The sequence below is a fragment of the Pseudophryne corroboree genome, chromosome 4, assembly GCF_028390025.1.
Source record: "Pseudophryne corroboree isolate aPseCor3 chromosome 4, aPseCor3.hap2, whole genome shotgun sequence".
Classification (NCBI taxonomy): Eukaryota; Metazoa; Chordata; class Amphibia; order Anura; family Myobatrachidae; genus Pseudophryne; species Pseudophryne corroboree.
In genome coordinates this window covers 390,962,931-390,984,331 of record NC_086447.1, presented here as the reverse complement: position 1 = coordinate 390,984,331, position 21,401 = coordinate 390,962,931, and the positions used below count along the sequence as shown (strand labels likewise).

The 21,401-nt window shown below is 44.8% G+C and overlaps 1 protein-coding gene across 1 annotated transcript in view; it reads right to left on the bottom strand.

Annotated features, from left to right (window-relative positions):
• The window catches only part of LRRC1 (leucine rich repeat containing 1), a 428,784-nt gene that overhangs the window by 172,830 nt on the left and 234,553 nt on the right, over positions 1-21,401 (bottom strand). The window contains exons 5-6 of the mRNA XM_063916718.1: positions 11,230-11,286; positions 10,255-10,318 (exon numbers count right to left, since the gene is read on the bottom strand). Of these exons, the coding sequence (XP_063772788.1) occupies positions 10,255-10,318; positions 11,230-11,286 (121 nt within the window). The remainder of the gene's footprint in view (positions 1-10,254; positions 10,319-11,229; positions 11,287-21,401) is intronic.

The window sequence follows — 21,401 nt, the reverse complement described above, 5'->3', positions numbered from 1 at the left end:
CCCTACCTCTGCCTCTGGACAGAAAAGACCCGCCTTTTCCACGCTTGTTTTTCTGGGTCCGAAAGGACTGAACCTGATAAAACGGCGCCTTCTTAGGCTGTGAGGGGACATGGGGTAAAAATGCTGACTTCCCAGACGTTGCTGTGGAAACTAGGTCCGAGAGACCATCCCCAAATAATTCCTCACCCTTATAAGGCAAAACTTCCATGTGCCTTTTAGAATCTGCATCTCCTGTCCACTGGCGAGTCCATAAGCCTCTCCTAGCAGAAATGGACAATGCACTTACTTTAGATGCCAGCCGGCAGATTTCCCTCTGTGCATCTCTCATATATAAGACTGAGTCTTTGATATGGTCTATGGTTAGCAGGATCGTGTCTCTGTCTAGTGTGTCAATATTTTCTGACAGTTTATCTGACCACGCAGCGGCAGCACTGCACATCCATGCTGACGCAATAGCTGGCCTAAGTATAATGCCTGAGTGTGTGTATACAGACTTCAGGATCGCCTCCTGCTTTCTATCAGCAGGTTCCTTGAGGGCGGCCGTATCCGGAGACGGTAGTGCCACCTTTTTAGACAAACGTGTGAGCGCTTTATCCACCCTAGGGGGTGTTTCCCAACGTGACCTATCCTCTGGCGGGAAAGGGAACGCCATTAGTACCTTCTTAGGAATTACCAATTTTTTATCAGGGAAAGCCCACGCTTCTTCACACACTTCATTTAATTCATCTGATGGGGGGAAAAATAAGATTTTACTTACCGATAAATCTATTTCTCGTAGTCCGTAGTGGATGCTGGGACTCCGTCAGGACCATGGGGAATAGCGGCTCCGCAGGAGACAGGGCACAAAATTTAAAAGTTTGACCACTAGGTGGTGTGTACTGGCTCCTCCCCCTATGACCCTCCTCCAAGCCTCAGTTAGGATACTGTGCCCGGACGAGCGTACACAATAAGGAAGGATTTTGAATCCCGGGTAAGACTCATACCAGCCACACCAATCACACCGTACAACTTGTGATCTGAACCCAGTTAACAGTATGACAAACGTAGGAGCCTCTGAACAGACGGCTCACAACAATAACAACCCGATTTTTTTGTAACAATAACTATGTACAAGTATTGCAGACAATCCGCACTTGGGATGGGCGCCCAGCATCCACTACGGACTACGAGAAATAGATTTATCGGTAAGTAAAATCTTATTTTCTCTGACGTCCTAGTGGATGCTGGGACTCCGTCAGGACCATGGGGATTATACCAAAGCTCCCAAACGGGCGGGAGAGTGCGGATGACTCTGCAGCACCGAATGAGAGAACTCCAGGTCCTCCTTAGCCAGGGTATCAAATTTGTAGAATTTTACAAACGTGTTCTCCCCTGACCACGTAGCTGCTCGGCAGAGTTGTAATGCCGAGACCCCTCGGGCAGCCGCCCAAGATGAGCCCACCTTCCTTGTGGAATGGGCCTTGACAGATTTAGGCTGTGGCAGGCCTGCCACAGAATGTGCAAGTTGAATTGTGCTACAAATCCAACGAGCAATCGTCTGCTTAGAAGCAGGAGCACCCAGCTTGTTGGGTGCATACAGGATAAACAGCGAGTCAGATTTTCTGACTCCAGCCGTCCTTGAAATATATATTTTCAATGCTCTGACAACGTCCAGCAATTTGGAATCCTCCAAATCGCTAGTAGCCGCAGGCACCACAATAGGCTGGTTCAGGTGAAACGCTGAAACCACCTTAGGCAGAAAGTGAGGACGCGTCCGCAGTTCTGCCCTGTCCGAATGGAAAATCAGATATGGGCTTTTATACGATAAAGCCGCCAATTCTGACACTCTCCTGGCTGAAGCCAGGGCCAGTAGCATGGTTACTTTCCATGTAAGATATTTCAAATCCACCGATTTGAGTGGCTCAAACCAATGGGATTTGAGAAAATCCAAAACTACATTAAGATCCCACGGTGCCACTGGGGGCACAACCGGGGGCTGTATATGTAGTACTCCTTTTACAAAAGTCTGGACTTCAGGAACTGAAGCCAATTCTTTCTGGAAGAAAATCGACAGGGCCGAAATTTGAACCTTAATGGACCCTAATTTGAGGCCCATAGACAATCCTGTTTGCAGGAAATGTAGGAATCGACCCAGTTGAAATTCCTCCGTGGGGGCCTTCCTGGCCTCACACCACGCAACATATTTTCTCCAAATGCGGTGATAATGTTGTGCAGTCACCTCCTTCCTGGCTTTTACCAGGGTAGGGATGACCTCTTCCGGAATGCCTTTTTTCCCTTAGGATTCGGCGTTCAACCGCCATGCCGTCAAACGCAGCCGCGGTAAGTCTTGGAATAGACACGGTCCCTGCTGAAGCAGGTCCCGTCTTAGAGGTAGAGGCCACGGATCTTCCGTGAGCATCTCCTGAAGTTCCGGGTACCAAGTTCTTCTTGGCCAATCCGGAGCCACGAGTATCGTTCTTACTCCCCTTTGCCGTATAATTCTCAGTACTTTTGGTATGAGAGGCAGAGGAGGAAACACATACACTGACTGGTACACCCATGGTGTTACCAGAGCGTCTACAGCTATTGCCTGAGGGTCTCTTGACCTGGCGCAATACCTGTCCAGTTTTTTGTTGAGGCGGGACGCCATCATGTCCACCATTGGTCTTTCCCAATGGACCACAATCATGTGGAAGACTTCTGGATGAAGTCCCCACTCTCCCGGGTGCAGATCGTGTCTGCTGAGGAAGTCTGCTCCCCAGTTGTCCACTCCCGGGATGAACACAGCTGACAGTGCTAACACATGATTTTCTGCCCAGCTGAGAATCCTTGCAGCTTCTGCCATTGCCCTCCTGCTTCTTGTGCCGCCCTGTCTGTTTACGTGGGCGACTGCCGTGATGTTGTCCGACTGAATCAACACCGGCTGACCCTGAAGCAGAGGTTTTGCCAGGCTTAGAGCATTGTAGATTGCTCTTAGCTCCAGTATATTTATGTGAAGAGACGTCTCCAGGCTTGACCACACGCCCTGGAAGTTTCTTCCCTGTGTGACCGCTCCCCAGCCTCTCAGGCTGGCATCCGTGGTCACTAGGACCCAGTTCTGTATGCCGAATCTGCGGCCCTCTAACAGATGAGCACTCTGCAACCACCATAGCAGAGACACTCTTGTCCTTGTGGACAATTTTATCCGCTGATGCATCTGCAGATGCAATCCGGACCATTTGTCCAGCAGATCCCACTGAAAAGTTCGTGCATGGAATCTGCCGAATGGAATCGCTTCGTAAGAAGCTACCATTTTTCCCAGGACTCTTGTGCATTGATGCACAGATACTTTTCCTGGTTTTAGGAGGTTCCTGACTAGATCGGATAACTCCCTGGCTTTCTCCTCCGGAAGAAATACCTTTTTCTGAACAGTGTCCAGAATCATCCCTAGGAACAACAGACGTGTCGTCGGGATCAGTTGGGATTTTGGAAAATTCAGAATCCACCCGTGTTGTTGGAGCACTACTTGGGTTAGTGCTACTCCGACCTCCAGCTGTTCTCTGGATCTTGCCCTTATCAGGAGATCGTCCAAGTAAGGGATAATTAAGACGCCTTCTCTTCGAAGAAGGATCATCATTTCGGCCATTACCTTGGTAAAGACCCGGGGTGCCGTGGACAATCCAAACGGCAGCGTCTGAAGCTGATAATGACAGTTTTGGACCACGAACCTGAGGTACCCTTGGTGTGAAGGACAAATTGGAACATGAAGGTAAGTATCCTTGATGTCCAAGGACACCATAAAATCCCCTTCTTCCAGAATCGCTATCACTGCTCTGAGTGACTCCATCTTGAACTTGAATTTTTGTATGTACAGGTTCAGAGATTTTAGATTTAGAATCGGTCTTACCGAGCCGTCCGGCTTCGGTACCACAAATAGCGTGGAGTAATACCCCTGTCCCTGTTGTAGGAGGGGTACCTTGACTATCACCTGCTGAGAATACAGCTTGTGAATGGCCTCCAATACCGTCGCCCTGTCGGAGGGAGACGTTGGCAAAGCAGACTTTAGGAAACGGCGAGGAGGGGACTTCTCGAATTCCAACCTGTAACCCTGAGATACTACCTGCAGGATCCAGGGGTTCACCTGCGAGTGAGCCCACTGTGCGCTGAAATGTTTGAGGCGACCCCCCACCGCCCCTGAGTCTGCTTGTAAGGTCCCAGCGTCATGCTGACGCCTTTGTAGAAGCCGGGGAGGGCTTCTGCTCCTGGGAAGGAGCTGCTTGTTGCAGTCTCTTACCCTTTCCTTTGCCTCGGGGCAAATAGGAATGTCCTTTTGCTCGTTTGTTCTTATAGGAACGAAAGGACTGCGGCTGAAAAGCCTGCGGCTTTTTCTGCTGGGAGGTGACCTGGGGTAAAAAGGTGGATTTTCCGGCCGTTGCCGTGGCCACCAGATCCGATAGACCGACCCCAAATAATTCCTCCCCCTTATACGGCAATACTTCCATATGTCGTTTGGAATCCGCATCACCTGACCACTGGCGCGTCCATAAACTTCTGGCAGATATGGACATCGCACTTACTCTTGATGCCAGAGTGCAAATATCTCTCTGTGCATCTCGCATATAAAGAAATGCATCCTTTAACTGCTCTATAGTCAGTAAAATACTGTCCCTATCCAGGGTATCAATATTTTCAGACAGTGACTCCGACCAAGCCACGCCAGCACTGCACATCCAGGCTGAGGCGATTGCTGGTCTCAGTATAACACCCGTATGTGTGTATATACTTTTTAATGTATTCTCCAGCCTCCTATCAGCTGGATCCTTGAGGGCGGCCGTATCAGGAGACGGTAACGCCACTTGCTTTGATAAGCGTGTGAGCGCCTTATCCACCCTAGGAGGTGTTTCCCAGCGCGCTCTAACCTCTGGCGGGAAAGGGTATAATGCCAATAACTTCTTTGAAATTAGCAGTTTTCTATCTGGGGTAACCCACGCTTCATCACACACTTCATTCAGTTCCTCTGATTCAGGAAAAACTATCGGTAGTTTTTTTCACACCCCACATAATACCCCTTTTTGTGGTACTTGCAGTATCAGAGATATGCAAAGCCTCCTTCATTGCCGTGATCATATAACGCGTGGCCCTACTGGAAAATACATTTGTTTCTTCACCGTCGACACTGGATTCAGTGTCAGTGTCTGGGTCTGTGTCGACCGACTGAGGTAAAGGGCGTTTTACAGCCCCTGATGGTGTCTGAGACGCCTGGACAGGTACTAACTGGTTTGCCGGCTGTCTCATGTCGTCAACCGACTTTTGTAGCGTGCTGACACTATCCCGTAATTCCATAAACAAAGCCATCCATTCTGGTGTCGACTCCCTAGGGGGTGACATCACCATTACAGGCAATTGCTCCGCCTCCACGCCAACATCGTCCTCATACATGTCGACACACACGTACCGACACACAGCAGACACACAGGGAATGCTCTGATAGAAGACAGGACCCCACTAGCCCTTTGGGGAGACAGAGGGAGAGTTTGCCAGCACACACCCAAGCGCTATAAATATATATAGGGACAACCTTAATTAGTGTGTTCCCTTTATAGCAGCTCAAATATTATAAATATCGCCAATAAGTGCCCCCCCTCTCTGTTTTTACCCTGTTTCTGTAGTGCAGTGCAGGGGAGAGTCCTGGGAGCCTTCCTCGCAGCGGAGCTGGGCAGGAAAATGGCGCTGTGTGCTGAGGAGAATAGGCCCCGCCCCCTTTTCGGCGGGCTTCTTCTCTCGGTTTTTTTGGAACCTGGCAGGGGTTAAATACATCCATATAGCCCCAGGGGCTATATGTGATATATTTTAGCCAGAATAGGTATATTACATTGCTGCCCAGGGCGCCCCACCCAGCGCCCTGCACCCTCAGTGACCGCTGGTGTGAAGTGTGCGGAGAGCAATGGCGCACAGCTGCAGTGCTGTGCGCTACCTCATGAAGACTGAGACGTCTTCTGCCGCCGGTTTCTGGACATCTTCTCTATTCGGCATCTGCAAGGGGGTCGGCGGCGCGGCTCCGGTGACCCATCCAGGCTGTACCTGTGATCGTCCCTCTGGAGCTAGTGTCCAGTAGCCTAAGAAGCAAATCCATCCTGCACGCAGGTGAGTTCACTTCTTCTCCCCTAAGTCCCTCGTTGCAGTGAGCCTGTTGCCAGCAGGACTCACTGAAAATAAAAAACCTAACAAACTTTTTCTAAGCAGCTCTTTAGGAGAGCCACCTAGATTGCACCCTGCTCGGACGGGCACAAAAACCTAACTGAGGCTTGGAGGAGGGTCATAGGGGGAGGAGCCAGTACACACCACCTAGTGGTCAAACTTTAAAATTTTGTGCCCTGTCTCCTGCGGAGCCGCTATTCCCCATGGTCCTGACGGAGTCCCAGCATCCACTAGGACGTCAGAGAAACTACGGGTAGTTTTTTCTCCCCAAACATAATACCCTTTTTAGTGGTACCTGTATTTATATCAGAAATGTGTAACACCTCTTTCATCGCCTCAATCATGCAGTGAATGGCCTTAGTGGGCATCAGGTTAGACTCATCGTCGTCGACACTGGTGTCAGTATCAGTGTCGACATCTGCATCTGCGGTCTGAGGTAGCGGACGTTTCAGAGCCCCTGATGACCTTTGAGACGTCTGGACAGGCACGAGCTGAGAAGTCGGCTGTCCCACATTTGGCATGTCGTCAAATTTCTTATGTAAGGAGTCTATACGTGCACTCATTTCTTTCCATAAGCTCATCCACTCAGGTGTCTGCCCCGCAGGGGGTGACATCCCTCCTAAAGGCATCTGCTCCGACTCCACCTCATTATCCTCATCAAACATGTCGACACAGCCCTATCGACACACCGCACACACACAGGGAATGCTCTAACAGAGGACAGGACCCACAAAAGCACTTTGGGGGGACAGAGTGAGAGTATGCCAGCACACACCAGAGCGCTATATAATGCAGGGACTAACTGAGTTATGTCCGCTATAGCTGCTTTTACTATATAAATGTATACTGCGCCTAAATTTAGTGCCCCCCCTCTCTTTTTTACCCTTTTCTGTAGTGTAGACTGCAGGGGAGAGCCAGGGAGCTTCCTTCCAGCGAAGCTGTGAGGGAGAAATGGCGCCAGTGTGCTGAGGGAGATAGCTCCGCCCCTTTTCCGCGGACTATTCTCCCGCTTTTTCCTATATTCTGGCAGGGGTATTTTCCACATATATAGCCTCTGGGGCTATATATTGTGGTATTTTTGCCAGCCAAGGTGTTATAATTGCTTCTCAGGGCGCCCCCCCCCAGCGCCCTGCACCCTCAGTGACCGGAGTGTGAAGTGTGTGTGAGGAGCAATGGCGCACAGCTGCAGTGCTGTGCGCTACCTTGGTGAAGACTAATGTCTTCTGCCGCCGATTTTCCGGACCTCTTCTTGCTTCTGGCTCTGTAAGGGGGACGGCGTCGCGGCTCCGGGACCGAACACCAAGGCTGGGCCTGCGGTCGATCCCTCTGGAGCTAATGGTGTCCAGTAGCCTAAGAAGCCCAAGCTGGCTGCAAGCAGGCAGGTTCGCTTCTTCTCCCCTTAGTCCCTCGCTGCAGTGAGCCTGTTGCCAGCAGGTCTCACTGAAAATAAAAAACCTAATTTCTATACTTTCTCTCTAAAGGCTCAGGAGAGCCCCTAGTGTGCATCCAACCTCGGCCGGGCACAAAATCTAACTGAGGCTTGGAGGAGGGTCATAGTGGGAGGAGCCAGTGCACACCAGGTAGTCATAATCTTTCTAGAGTGCCCAGCCTCCTTCGGAGCCCGCTATTCCCCATGGTCCTTACGGAGTTCCCAGCATCCACTAGGACGTCAGAGAAATAATAATAATAATAATAATAATATAGCTTTAAACAAATCAAATGTGATTCTTTTTCTGCAGTAATCCAAAAGTAATTAAATAAAAAGGAACAGCTGCGATTTATACGAATGATTTAAGCGCTATCCGTTATAGTGGTCAAAACGTAATCAGCCAATCAGTAGAAGCTATACAGTTTAGGGTGATCGAAACGAATCAGCAGCAGCTATATAGTGATGCTAAAAGATCTTATTACTGCTCCAGCCCTCAAGTACCAAGAAGAAAAACACCCCTGAAAAGCTGCATGTGCGGATGCATCCACGTCTAATTGTGTGAGCGCACCTTCGCTGTGCCCAATCTATGCTAACTCGCCCCGTCAGTCTTCGCTCTGCCTCTCCAAATGTAAGGGACACAAGTCAATAAAAAAAATACTGTATGTATGTAAATGCATTTTTCATGCAAATGTGTATAACGTAAATACATATTTTATGCAAAAAACTTTGAGGCACATCCAACTATAAATTGTGCCCACAGTTCCAGACTTCCTTTATAGAAAAGCATGGTGTGGTGTTGTAGACTCAAATACAGGGGCAGGACCAGAGACAATTATGGCTTTTCTTTTTACATTTGAAACAGATCCCTTGATGTCACTGTGCTAACGATGTCACTGTCCTAACGATGTGGGAGCTAATACTCTACTTTTTAACAAAGCTGCAGTGAAATATGTTTGTACTAAATGTGTTTAATTTTATTGTTCAATTTTGAATATGGGGTTTAGTTATCCATTAACCCCTTCAGTGGTGGGTTTTATTAAAAAATACACACCTCTCATGGTGTGTTTTTAAAATCAGGTAGTTCAGGTGTTAAAGTGCAGGAGGGCGATCACCCACGGGGGAACACCTGCGGGCATCGCCAGCATCATAAACCATTACTGTGTTTATAAAATACACACCTCCCAGGGTGTGTTTAATTCAGCGAGTGCTGAATTCAGGGAGTGCAGGGTTTAAAAATGCTGGGGGTAGGGGGGGTTGAGGGAGTGCAGGAGGGAAAGACCCGCCGGTAACGCCAGCTTCAGCGCTAATTCCCGGCTGCCTTGCGGCACCTGGGAATCAGCATAAACCATTACACAGTTAAGCCCACCAATAGGAGTCCGGGGGGTGGGCTTAACTCCATAATAGCTTATGCTGATTCTCGGGCACCGTCACGCTGCATGACTGTCTCCGGGGAATCAGTCAGTAGATTGCCCGGAAATTTTCCGTGGTAGCCAGCGCTGGCTACCCCGGAAGCTTTCCGGGCATACCACTAAAGAGGTTTAAGAAAAATGTATGACACGATCGAATTTGAAGTATTATAACGTGGGTTATAATTCACTGTCCCAAAAGGAATAGCTATGAACGCTTATATTTGGCGCACACACAGACACAAACATTCTCACACTAGTATAGATAGGTCTTCATACATCTTTGCTGCAGTTGCACTAAACAGCCCCTCTTGCCACACAAGGTATCGTCAGACTCTGCTAGTGTCAGGCATCTTTTTTTCCCCAAAAATGCAACTTAGACTCAACACATTGTTACTAGCACGTACCATTACACTCTGCTGATTAATTGGATATATGACACTTGTATATCTGTGTGCAACGGAGTCTCTGAATCTGCATACAAAATTCTATGATGCAGCAGCTTTTTCCCATACCAAATTTTGGGGCAGATGTATTAACCTGGAGAAGGCATAAGGAAGTGATAAACCAGTGATATGTGCAAGGTGATAAACGCACCAGCCAATCAGATCCAATATGTAAATTAACAGTTAGGATCTGATTGGCTGGTGCCTTGATCACCTTGCACACATCACTGGTTTATCACTTCCTTATGCCTTCTCCAGGTTAATACATCTGCCCCTTTGTTATGTTTCACATACAGACTCAGTTAATCAAATGAATCAGCACAGACTCATGGGGTGTCCTAGTCACATCACTTTGCGACTGTTAGACCCATTTTTGGCAAAAAAGATGATGTCCTAATGATAGTGGAGTTGCACAGGACCTGTCAGCTCACTCACGCCATACATCTCCCACTGCTTGGCGTATTGAGTCTAGATGTATGAAAACACATCTTACATTAGTGTGTCCTTTGACCTGGGCCAAAATTACAGCCACCTCCTTATCAGAAAGTTGCACAAGTGGCAGGGGGATTTAAATCAGGAGCAGACTGGCAATCCGTGCCTCACAGAAGCAGAGGTGCCCATTCATACTGAAATGTTGGTCCAGGAAGAGGACCTCCATAATACAATGTTGTGGAGAAAGAAGGGGTCAATGGTGTAAACAGGATAAACAGATTTAATAAAAAATCCTTTAATGAGCATTCTCCTTTACAACTAATTTATACATGTACCTGCACAAACAAGACACAGCAAAACTATATTTTGCATATCATTTTCTTACCAAGTTATAGATTTCATTGTTTCCTAAGTCAAGCTCTTCCAATCTATGAAGCTGTGAAAGCGATCTGCCAGCAAAGGGAAACAGAGGGTCAGTATAAAACAGAACACAGTGCTACTTTGTAGCTGGAAAATAGCATGATTGGTCTTTATACAAGAACAAACAAATACATTGTGTTGCAGGCTCCACAGAGTGTTATATCAGCTAATAGTGAAAAAAAGTTGTGCAAAAACCTATGATTTAAGGTAATGGGTGTGTTGTACGATGTGTATACAGATGAATGGCACATGGGTGTATGACTGTCTTGAAAACATTTAGTGCTTCATTTACGGAGGTGTTACTTATATGTATTATGACTAATACAATAAACACATGTGCACACCATTCTAGAATGGGAGTTTCCAAGCCTCGTAAAATAAATATTTATCCCTAACTGTATACTAACCTTTCATGTACATTATACAGTGTACAGAAATGACTGCTATAATAAAACACATCTAAAGAGAAGCACTAAAAAATGCTTCAAGAAACAGAGTATCAGCTACATTTAATACTGTGTGGTAAACCAATCTTCATAACCTAAATCAAATCAATAATCTTTATTCAATTTGCAGAAATATTCTTGTTATTTAAGAGAAAGTAAAATGACTGAAATAGCTTTAAAGCTGTCACTGCATGAATGTGGCCTTTAATGAGATCCCCAGCAGTGTTTGGAGCAGTGCTTATGTTCTATAGAATTATATAGTGATAAATCACTTGACAGCGCCAAACATTTTTTTATTGCAGCTTACATAATGTACATCATTAATCTCCATTTTAACTGAAAGGGTTTAAATACAAAAAAAAATACATATATAAATGGCGGTTGTCCATTTCTTGCTTGGTTACATGCTATAGGTTCTGAGAATTTATGTTATAATGTCAAATGTTAGACAACAGGAGTATATAGTCCCCAGCAGTTAACAGTCATTAACTTACTCTGGTAAATAGGTCAACAAATTTTCTCTCAACTCTAATGAAGCCAGGTTTGTTAGGCTGAAAAATAAGAAACAATTTAGTGTCACAACAGCAAGTACATAAATAAAATGTATTAAACAGTGACCACAATTCACAGTATTTCCTGAAAATATGAAGCACAGACTGAGCATCATCCATTTAGATTAATAGCACCTCACTCATCATTATTCTGTCAAACTCAAGGTGTGACTTCCTTTAATTGTAATAGTATGGAAAGTCTAGTGCATCAGAATCTAGAAATTTTGCCTTACTCTGGTAACTGAAGAAAAGTAGAGTTAATCCCAATGCACTTATGCTCATTTGATATATTTGAAATCTTAACTAATAAAAAAAAAAAAAAAAAAAGTAATGAAAACTTCATGTTAAAAGGGTACAAAAGTTGCCCTATTTGAAATAACGGCTTTAGGACAAGACTGAGGTTTCTTACAACAATTAGAAATACTTCAGATTTTCTACCTCTTGGGGGTCCACGACCCTCCTGGAGGGAGAATACACTGTGCCCGCAGTGTGGTGAGCGCAGCGAGCCCGCAAGGGGCTCATTTGCGCTCGACAAGCTGTCGGTATGCCAGCGGTCAGGATTCCGGCGCCGGTATGCTGGCCGCCGGCATCACATACTACACCCGTGATGCAGAACCAGGAGGATGGGAAGCAAACATATAATAATCAAACATGTCAAATACAAAATCAACATTTCCAATAGACAAAGAATTTAAATACACCAGGAAAAGATTACACAAACCGTCAGACAGACACATACAACAAGGCATAACAGTAGGCGTGAGACCCTATATAACAGCAAGACTATAATGGTCAGTAAACAGATTCAAAGTTTATTCAGAAACCCTCACCATCTGTCAAGTACTCATGCCAAGGCATCAATTTCAATATTGGAGAAGAAGCAGAAGGAGAGTAAGGCATAAACTCAGTCTCCATAGTAAAATGAAATTGGTTCTTATTTACCAGAGTTAAGGGGGGCGTGGAAGGTAGTTTCCAACTATGGGTTATTGCAGCCCTGGCTGCTATACAAATATGTCCCAACAGGTACCTTTGGTGAAGCAACAATTTAGCAGGAAAAATATATAGCGGAGCTATGGCTGGGGAAGGAGATAATGACAAGTTCAAAATCTTATTTATTAGCTTAAATAACTCGAACCAGAAACTTTGAAGAGAGGGACAAGTCCAGAAAATATGGAAGATGTGATCCACTTCTCCACAGTTCCGCCAACAATATTTGGAACAGGATTGCCAAAATGTATGCAACCTCTCAGACGTTAGATACAATCTATGCAGAAGCTTATTATGCATCACTGTATAATTCAGACCTCTCGACATGCGATAAGACGAGATAAATATCTGTTCCCACTGAGCCTCAGACAGTGGGAACCCCAAATCTGTCTTCCATTTTAACTGAGTGCTGGTTTTCGTAGTGGGTATGAGACCTAAAATAGTTCTGTACCAAAAAGATATATATCTTTCTTCGAATTATACAAGGTCATGCGTGCTAAAACGACCTGGGATACAGTACCCATGGACTCCAAAGGTCTGGGTAAACTTTTTATACCAATGTTGAACCTGAAGATAAAGGAATAATTCCTTACTGGGAATGTTATAACGAGACTGAAGTAAGGAGAATAGGAGCATAACATTACCATCTAAAAGATTTCCTAATCTACTCAGACTACAAGCATGTCAAGCAGAAAGGTTGAGGTTAGGGATTAATTGTGCTATGGCTCGCAATGATATAGAAGAATAGAAAAATAAATGACCAGGTAAAAGGCTGACTAATTTGTCCCAAACCTGTAGAGACATTTTCACAGATAGGAGAAGGGCTTAAGCTCTGTGGCATTCTAAGGAGGTCTGCTAATGGAAAATCGGAACTCACTGCTCTTTCAATGGACACCCAATTAGTGGAAGAGGGACCGCCCAACCAATATTTAGGCTGGGTTAACACACAAGACTCCTGGTATAAAACAAGGTAGGGCATAGCCAAAACTCCATTCCCTCAAGGTAAAATCAGTCTCGTCCGAGCAAACCTGAGGGATGAGACTTCCACAAATATCGTAATATAGTCCGACACTTCTCTACATAGTAGGGTCATTTTGAAAGCCGCTAAGCGGTCTAATCATGAAATATCATAAGATATCCATGATGAAGTAAGAGCTAGCAAACTGTCGGGGGGGGGTAAATTAACTTCAAATACAGAAAGGGTAGAGGATGGGACATGGATACCTAAATACTGAAGCGAAGATGAACGCCAGTTGTATGGGTATTGTGATTGAAGAGTGGATACAATTGAAGCCGGCATATTAACTGGGATAGCATCTGTTTTTGTCGTATTCATCTTATAGTAGGAAGCCTCACTGTATCTTTGCAATATATTGTGTATACATGGGAGAGAGGACAGCAGATTTGTGACAAACAACAAGACATCATCCACAAACACAACTTATGCGTACTATTGCCAACCGTTATCCCTGGGAAGTCCCTAGCCATTCAAATTTTTGCGGCAAGAGGTTCTATGCCTAAGGTAAACATCAAGGATGATAGAGGGCAGCCCTGTCGCATACCATTCATAATAAGAAAAGCATCCGACAGAAAGCCATTGCTAAATACTCGGGATGAGGGAGAGCTGTATAAAGCCAATACTGAAGATAGAATTGGACCACTAAATCCAAATTTTTCCAAAACAGAACGCATGTACAACCAATTTAGTCTCTCAAACACCTTTTCCGCATCTAAAGAAATTAGGAGAAGGCCACTGCTAGGAGTAGTAGTGTCAATTAAGTGAAATACTCTGTGGGTATTATCGGAGGCCTGTCTACCAGGCACAAACCACAAACCCAACCTGATTAGGATGGATCAGAGATGGCAGAAAATCATTCAAGCACGTAGAAATCAGTTTAGCTAATATTTTAACATCTCCATTCAGGAGTGTAATAGGCCTGTATTTTTGGCAGTGCGCTGGGTTTTTACCTGGTTTAGGCAAAGTGATTACTTGGGCTTCTAGCATTTCCTTCGGAAAAGCGCTATAGGCCGACACTGCATTATATACCGTTGTTCAGGTGTGGGAAAGGTGATCACTACAAGAAATATAAAACTCATTAATAAAACCATCAGAGCTGGGGGCCTTACTGCGGGGGAGTGTTTTCACCAGTGTTTCCACCTCTTGTGAGGTCCATGGAGCATTCAACAATTCTATGTGTTCCGCATTGAGAGAAGGGAGGTTAAAGTCAGATAGAAACTATCGAATAGAGGCAGGAGTAGGTTGAAAGGTGAGGGGGTCAGATGATAAATAAGAGAGACTCATATAATCGTTAGCGAACTTGTTTGCTATATCCCATGGGTTAGTTACCATAGTACCTTGGGAGGGATATTAAATGTTTGATCCTATTCCTAGCCTGGAAGGCACGAAGCTTGCGAGCCAACATCTTACCCGGTCTATTACCGGTCAAGTAGAATTTCTGCCTCAATCGATTTAAAGCAAATTGAATCCATCTCAGAAAAAAAATTGGAGCTGGCCTCTAATATCGGCCAGCTCTCTATGCAGAAATTTAGATGGGTGGAGTTTATTTTTGTCCTCAACTTCTTTGAGCTTAGGGGGACATTTACTAAGCAGTGATGAGAGTGAAGTGGGCCAGTGGAGAAGTTGCCCCATCAACCTATCAGAAGTTCTGTATAATTTTGTATGCAAATTATAGATGTTACTTCAGTGCTGATTGGTTGCCATGGGCACTTCTCCACTGGCTCACTTCTCCGCTCTTATCACTGCTTAGTAAATGTCCCCCTCAGTCTCTAAATCCTGTTGTTGTTATTGTATGGTCTGTCTTTCAAGTCTAGCACCTGTTTGGATCGCAGGTGCTAGTAATAGAATGTGAAAATCAGAAAGCGAGAGATTTTGGGAGAGTTCTCCTGTTTTGTTTTTTTAATTTACATGGCAATACCAGGTTGATTTTGCCATGTAAATGATTGCTACTTTAGAAAAACAGGGAAATGTTCCCAATCTCTCAATTTTTGATTCTCACACCCTATTACATTGCCCCCTCAGTGACAGATATACCACAGAAGTCTATGCACTTGGATATTATTGAAAGCCAATACCATACCAAGGATATGGTATACACTGCTCTATTGTCTTGCAAAACGTTTGTGCATTAACTGTCTAGAATCAGTGATGGGAACCTTGGCACTCCAGCTGTTGCTGAACTAAACATCCCAGCATGCCCTGCTACAGTTTTAGCATGGTCAAATAGCAAAAATGTAGCAGGGCAGCTGGAATGTGCAGCTCAACAACAGCTGGAGTGACAAGGTTACCCATCACTGGTCTAGATCAATTAGCAACACAGATGTGGGCAATGATAGTACATACACAAGTTGCCTTGCATTAACCATAGCTAAAGTATTACAGGTTGAGTATCCCATATCCAAATATTCCGAAATACGGAATATTCCGAAATACGGACTTTTTTGAGTGAGACTGAGATAGTGAAACCTTTGTTTTTTGATGGCTCAATGTACATAAACTTTGTTTAATACACAAAGTTATTAAAAATATTGTATTAAATGACCTTCAGGCTGTGTGTATAAGGTGTATATGAAATATAAATAAATTGTGTGAATGTACACACACTTTGTTTAATGCACAAAGTTATAAAAAATATTGGCTAAAACTACCTTCAGGCTGTGTGTATAAGGTGTATATGTGACATAAATGCATTCTGTGCTTAGACTTAGGTCCCAACGCCATGAAATCTCTTTATGGAATGCAATTATTCCAAAATACGGAAAAATCCGATATCCAAAATACCTCTGGTCCCAAGCATTTTGGATAAGGGATACTCAACCTGTATAACAAGTTTATTACACAGCCTAGGGTCAGTACACCAGTGACTACAGGTAATAATGTTGATAAATATCCAAATTCACTAAACAATGCATATAATAGAGAAAAATTAAAAGACTACCCTACCGCTTTACATTTTTAAAACACAGTTGAAAATATTAAATGCGTTGTCAAACCTTCACAAAGCCTTATCTACATCATAAGGAAATTATAAATAAAACAGACAAAAAACAAAAGAAAATTGACTATGACACCAGGAAATACAAAATTAGATTTACTACCATAGGATTTTTAAAATTTGCAGAACAGTTGGCACTATACAGTGTCTTGCTAAAGTATTCACCCCCCCCCCCCCGTTGCATTTTTCATGTATTGTTGCCGCACACCCTGAAATTAAAATGGATTGTTTGAAGGTTTGCATCATTTCATTCATAGAACATGGCTACAACTTTGAAGATGATTTGATTTTTTATTGCGAAGCAAACAAATAGGACAAATTAACAGAAAACTTCAACATGCACCCCCCTAAAGTCAGCACTTTGTAGAGTTACCTTTTGCGGCAATTACAGCTGCAAGTTGCTTTGGATAAGTCTCTATGAGCTTGCATCATCTGGCCACTGGGATTTTTGCCCATTCCTCAAGGCAAAACTGCTCCAGCTTCTTCATGTTGGATGGATTCCGCATGTGAACAGCAATCTTCAAGTTTGGCCACAGATTCTCAATTGGATTGAGATCTGGGCTTTGACTAGGCCATTCCAACACATTTAAATTATTCCCCTTAAACCACTTAAGTGTTGCTTTAGCAGTATGCTTCGGGTCATTGTCCTGCTGGAAGGTGAACCTACGTCCCTGTTGCTAATCACAAGCAGACTGAAACAGGTTTTGCTCAAGAATATCCCTGCATTTAGCACCATCCATCTTTCCCTCGAGTCAAAACAGTTTCCTATTCCCTGCTGCTGAAAAACATTCCCACAGCAAGATGCTGCCACCACCACCATGTTTCACTGTGGGGATGGTGTTCTTGGGGTGATGGGATGTGTTGGGTTTGCGCAAGACATAGCGTTTTCCTTGGTGACCAAAAAGTTACATTTTAGTCTCATCTGACCTTCCTCCATACATTTGGGGAGTCCACATGCCTTTTGGCAAACTGAAAACGTGTCTTCTTATTTTTAACACTAAGTAATAGCTTTTTTCTGGCCACTCTTCCATAAAGCCCAGCTCTATGGAGTGTACAGCTTATTGTGGTCACATGCGCAGATACACCAGTCTCTGCTGTGGAACTCTGCAGCTCCTTCACGGTTACCTTTGGTCTCTGTGCTGCCTCTCTGATTAATGTCCTTCTTGCCTGGTCTGTGAGTTTTGGTGGCTGGCCCTCTCTTGGCAGGTTTCTTGTGGTACCATGTTCTTTGCATTTGAAGAGGATGGATTTGACGGCGCTCCGGGGGATCATCAAAGATTTTGGATATTTTTTTATTTTATTTTTTATAACCCAACCCCGACTTGTACTTCTTAACAACTTTTTTCCCTGACTTGTCTGGAGAGCTTTTTGGTCTTGATGGTGTGATGCCTCTTGCTTAGTGCTATTGCAGCCTCTGGGTCCTTTAACAAAAGGTGTGTTTATACTGACAGATCATGTGACACTTAGACTGCACACAGGTGGACTTCATTTCACTAATTATGTGACTTCTAAAGGTAATTGGTTGCAGCAGAAATTTTGAGGGGCTTCAAAGTAAAGGAGGTGAATATATACGTTATGGTAAGAACTTACCGTTGATAACTGTATTTCTCCTAAATCCACAGTATAACATTGGGATATGATGAAGTGACAGCGGATTTGCACCAGTCAAAGCTTTTCGGCCTGCCAGCATGCAACGGGCCCGTCCATATATCCCCGCCTCCTGGCTCAAGCAAATCAGTTCTATTCCCAAAGCTCAAGGGAGGAGCATCACAGATAGCCCTAATCAGGTGAGAAGAACACACATGCACACCCTTCCGTACAAGTAAGAGGTTAGTGAGTAAAAGGTTCCTCAAATCAGGTGTGTCAGGGTGGGATCCCTGTGGATCCTGTGGACTTAGGAGAAATACCGTTATCAACGGCAAGTTCTTATCATAACGTATATTTCTCCGGCAGGGTCCACAGGTTATCCAAAGGTTAACATTGGGATTTCCCAAAGCAATTTACTGGTGGGGACGCTCCTGATTGGACAGGAGAATCCTTCGCCAGAACTCAGCATCATGAGAGGCAAAAGGTATCCATGGCATAATGTCTAATGAATGTGTTAATGGAATACCATGTGGCTGCCTTACATATCTGGTCTGCTGAAGCACCATCTTGTGCTGCCCATGATGGACCTACCTTGCGAATAGAGTGAGCAGAGACATTAGCCGGAACAGGAAGATCAGCTTGAAAAATATGCTTCTGAAATAGTCATCCGAAGCCACCTTGCCAGTGTCTTGCTTATCAGCAGGCCATGATCTCTTGTGAAATCCGTAGAGAATGAAGAGAGAATCTTTCTGATGGCACTGGTACGATCCACGTAGATCCTTAAGGCATGTCCAGCGATGCATCTCCCGCAGAAAGGCCCGGTACCTGGAAAGCCGGGACTACAATTTCTTTGTTAAGGTGGAATTTAGACACCACCTTAGGAAGATACCCAGATCTAGTTTTGAGAACTGCTTTATCTGGATAAAAAAAATCAGAAATGGGAACGACATGATAATGCCCCCTGACACTCTTCTAGCTGATGCCATGGCCAGTAGAAAGAGAACTTTAGCTGTCAACCATTTAAGATACACTTTATTAAGTGGTTCAAATGGGGCAACTTAAAGGGCCTTTAGGACAAAATTTAAGTCCCAAGGCACTGTAGGAGGAACAAAAGGAGGTTGAATGCGCAGCATTCGCTGCAAAAAAGTATGCACGTCCTGAAAGTTGGCAATTTTCTTTTGGAACCATACAGTCATTGCTGACACTTGCACTCTCAAGGAAGCCACCTTCAAACCTTTAACCATTCCTGACTGAAGAAATGCTAAGACCCTGGAAACTCTGAAAGACTTAGGGTCCATTTTCTGTTAACTGCACCAATTAATATAGGTTTGCCATATTCTGTGATAAATGCGAGCTGAGGAAGGTTTCCTTGCTCTGAGCATTGTTTGAATTACCTGTTGTGAGAATCCTCTTGACTTCAGGACAGAGGTTTCAAGAGCCACGCAGTCAGACAGTCGATCCAGATGTCTGTGATAACAAGGACCCTGCATCAGTAGATTTGGATGTTGAGTGAGCAGGAGTGGGGCATCCATCGACATTCTCTGCAGATCTGTGTACCAATGTCTTCTGGAACAAGACGGAGCTATTAGTATCACGGCACCCTTTCCTTGCTTTATCTCTCTCACCACCCTGGGTAATACGGTGATTGGAGGAAACACATAGGCCAGATGAAAGTCCCATCTCATCGACAGGGCATCCACAAAGTTCGCTCTGGGATTCTTTGTTCTTGACCCGTATGCGAGAACTTTGTTGTTCTGACGGGATGCCATGAGATCTATGTCTGGCAACCCCCACTTGTCGACTAGAGTCTGGAAGACCTCCTGGAGTAGAGCCCATTTGCTTGCCTGAATGGCGCGTCAACTGAGAAAATCTGCTTCCCAGTTTAGGATTCCTGGAACGAACACTGCGGACAAGGCTGGATGATGAAATTCTGCCCACTTTAGTGTGTGACTTACAGCCTTCATCACTTTTCTGCTGTGAGTTCCTCACTGATGGTTAAGGTACGCTACTGCCGTAGGATTGTCCGAGTGGATCTGAACTGGTTTTCTACGAAGAATGGCCTTTGCCTGAATCAGTGCCATGTATATGGGCCGAAGTTCCAATATATTTACTGGCAGGCAACCATCTTCCTTGGTCCATTGCCCCTGAAAAACACAACCTTCCTGACACTGCTCCCCAGTCCTGAGACTGGCATCCGTTGTCAGAAATTCCAAATCTGATATCCAAAAGATGTCTGTAGCCACCAGGCTAATGGCCTTCTTACTTCCATAGTAAGGACCTTTGGGGCAGATGTATTAACCTGCTGAAGGAATAAGGAAGTGATAAATCAGCGATATGTGCAAGATGATAAAGGCAGCAGCCAATTAGATCCTAACTGTTAATTTACATATTGGAGCTGATTGGCTGGTGCCTTTATCACCTTGCACATATCACTGGTTTATCACTTCCTTATGCCTTCTCCAGGTTAATACATCTGCCCCATAGTCTGTGTTTTTATCGTCTGATGTAACCCATTCCATTTGGCAAGGACCAGATGCTGCAGAGGCCTCGAGTGGAACTGTGCATACTCCACCATGTTAAATGTTGACACCATCAATCCCATCACACGCATTGCTGCGTGAATGGATACCTTTTGACTGTGTAGCAACTCCTGAATCCTTGACTGAACCTTGGATATCTTGTTTAGAGGTAAAATTACCTTCTGAAGGCTTGAATCCAGTACAGCCCCCAAGTGAGTCATCCGCTGTGACGGAATCTGAGACGATTTTGCCCAATTTATGAGCCACCCGTGCCTTCTCAGACACGTTATTGTCTGTTGCAGATGACACAGAAGCAATTCCTGCGACTGTGCCAGGATTAAAAAATCGTCGAGGTATGGAAAACTTCTTATCCCCTGCTTGCAGAGATAAGGTGCCATTACCACCATAATTTTGGTAAATACTCTGGGGGCTTTGGCTAACCCAAAAGGTAGGGCCTGGAACAGAAAATGCAGTTGGAGGATAGCGAACCTGAGTTAGCACTGATGGGACCAGTGCTATAGGAACATGTAGGTAAGCATCCTGGATATCCAGGACACCATATAATCTCCTGGCTCCATGGCCAAAAATAAGATTTCACTTACCGGTAAATCTATTTCTTGTAGTCCGTAGTGGATGCTGGGGACTCCGTAAGGACCATGGGGAATAGACGGGCTCCGCAGGAGACATGGGCACTTTAAGAAAGAATTTAGATTCTGGTGTGCTCTGGCTCCTCCCTCTATGTCCCTCCTCCAGACCCCAGTTAGAGAAACTGTGCCCGGAAGAGCTGACAGTACAAGGAAAGGATTTTGGAAATCCAGGGCAAGACTCATACCAGCCACACCGTATAACTTGTGATAAACTTACCCAGTTAACAGTATGAACAACAACAGAGCATCAGATCAACCCTGATGCAACTATAACATAACCCTTATTTAAGCAATAACTATATACAAGCATTGCAGAAGAAGTCCGCACTTGAGACGGGTGCCCAGCATCCACTACGGACTAC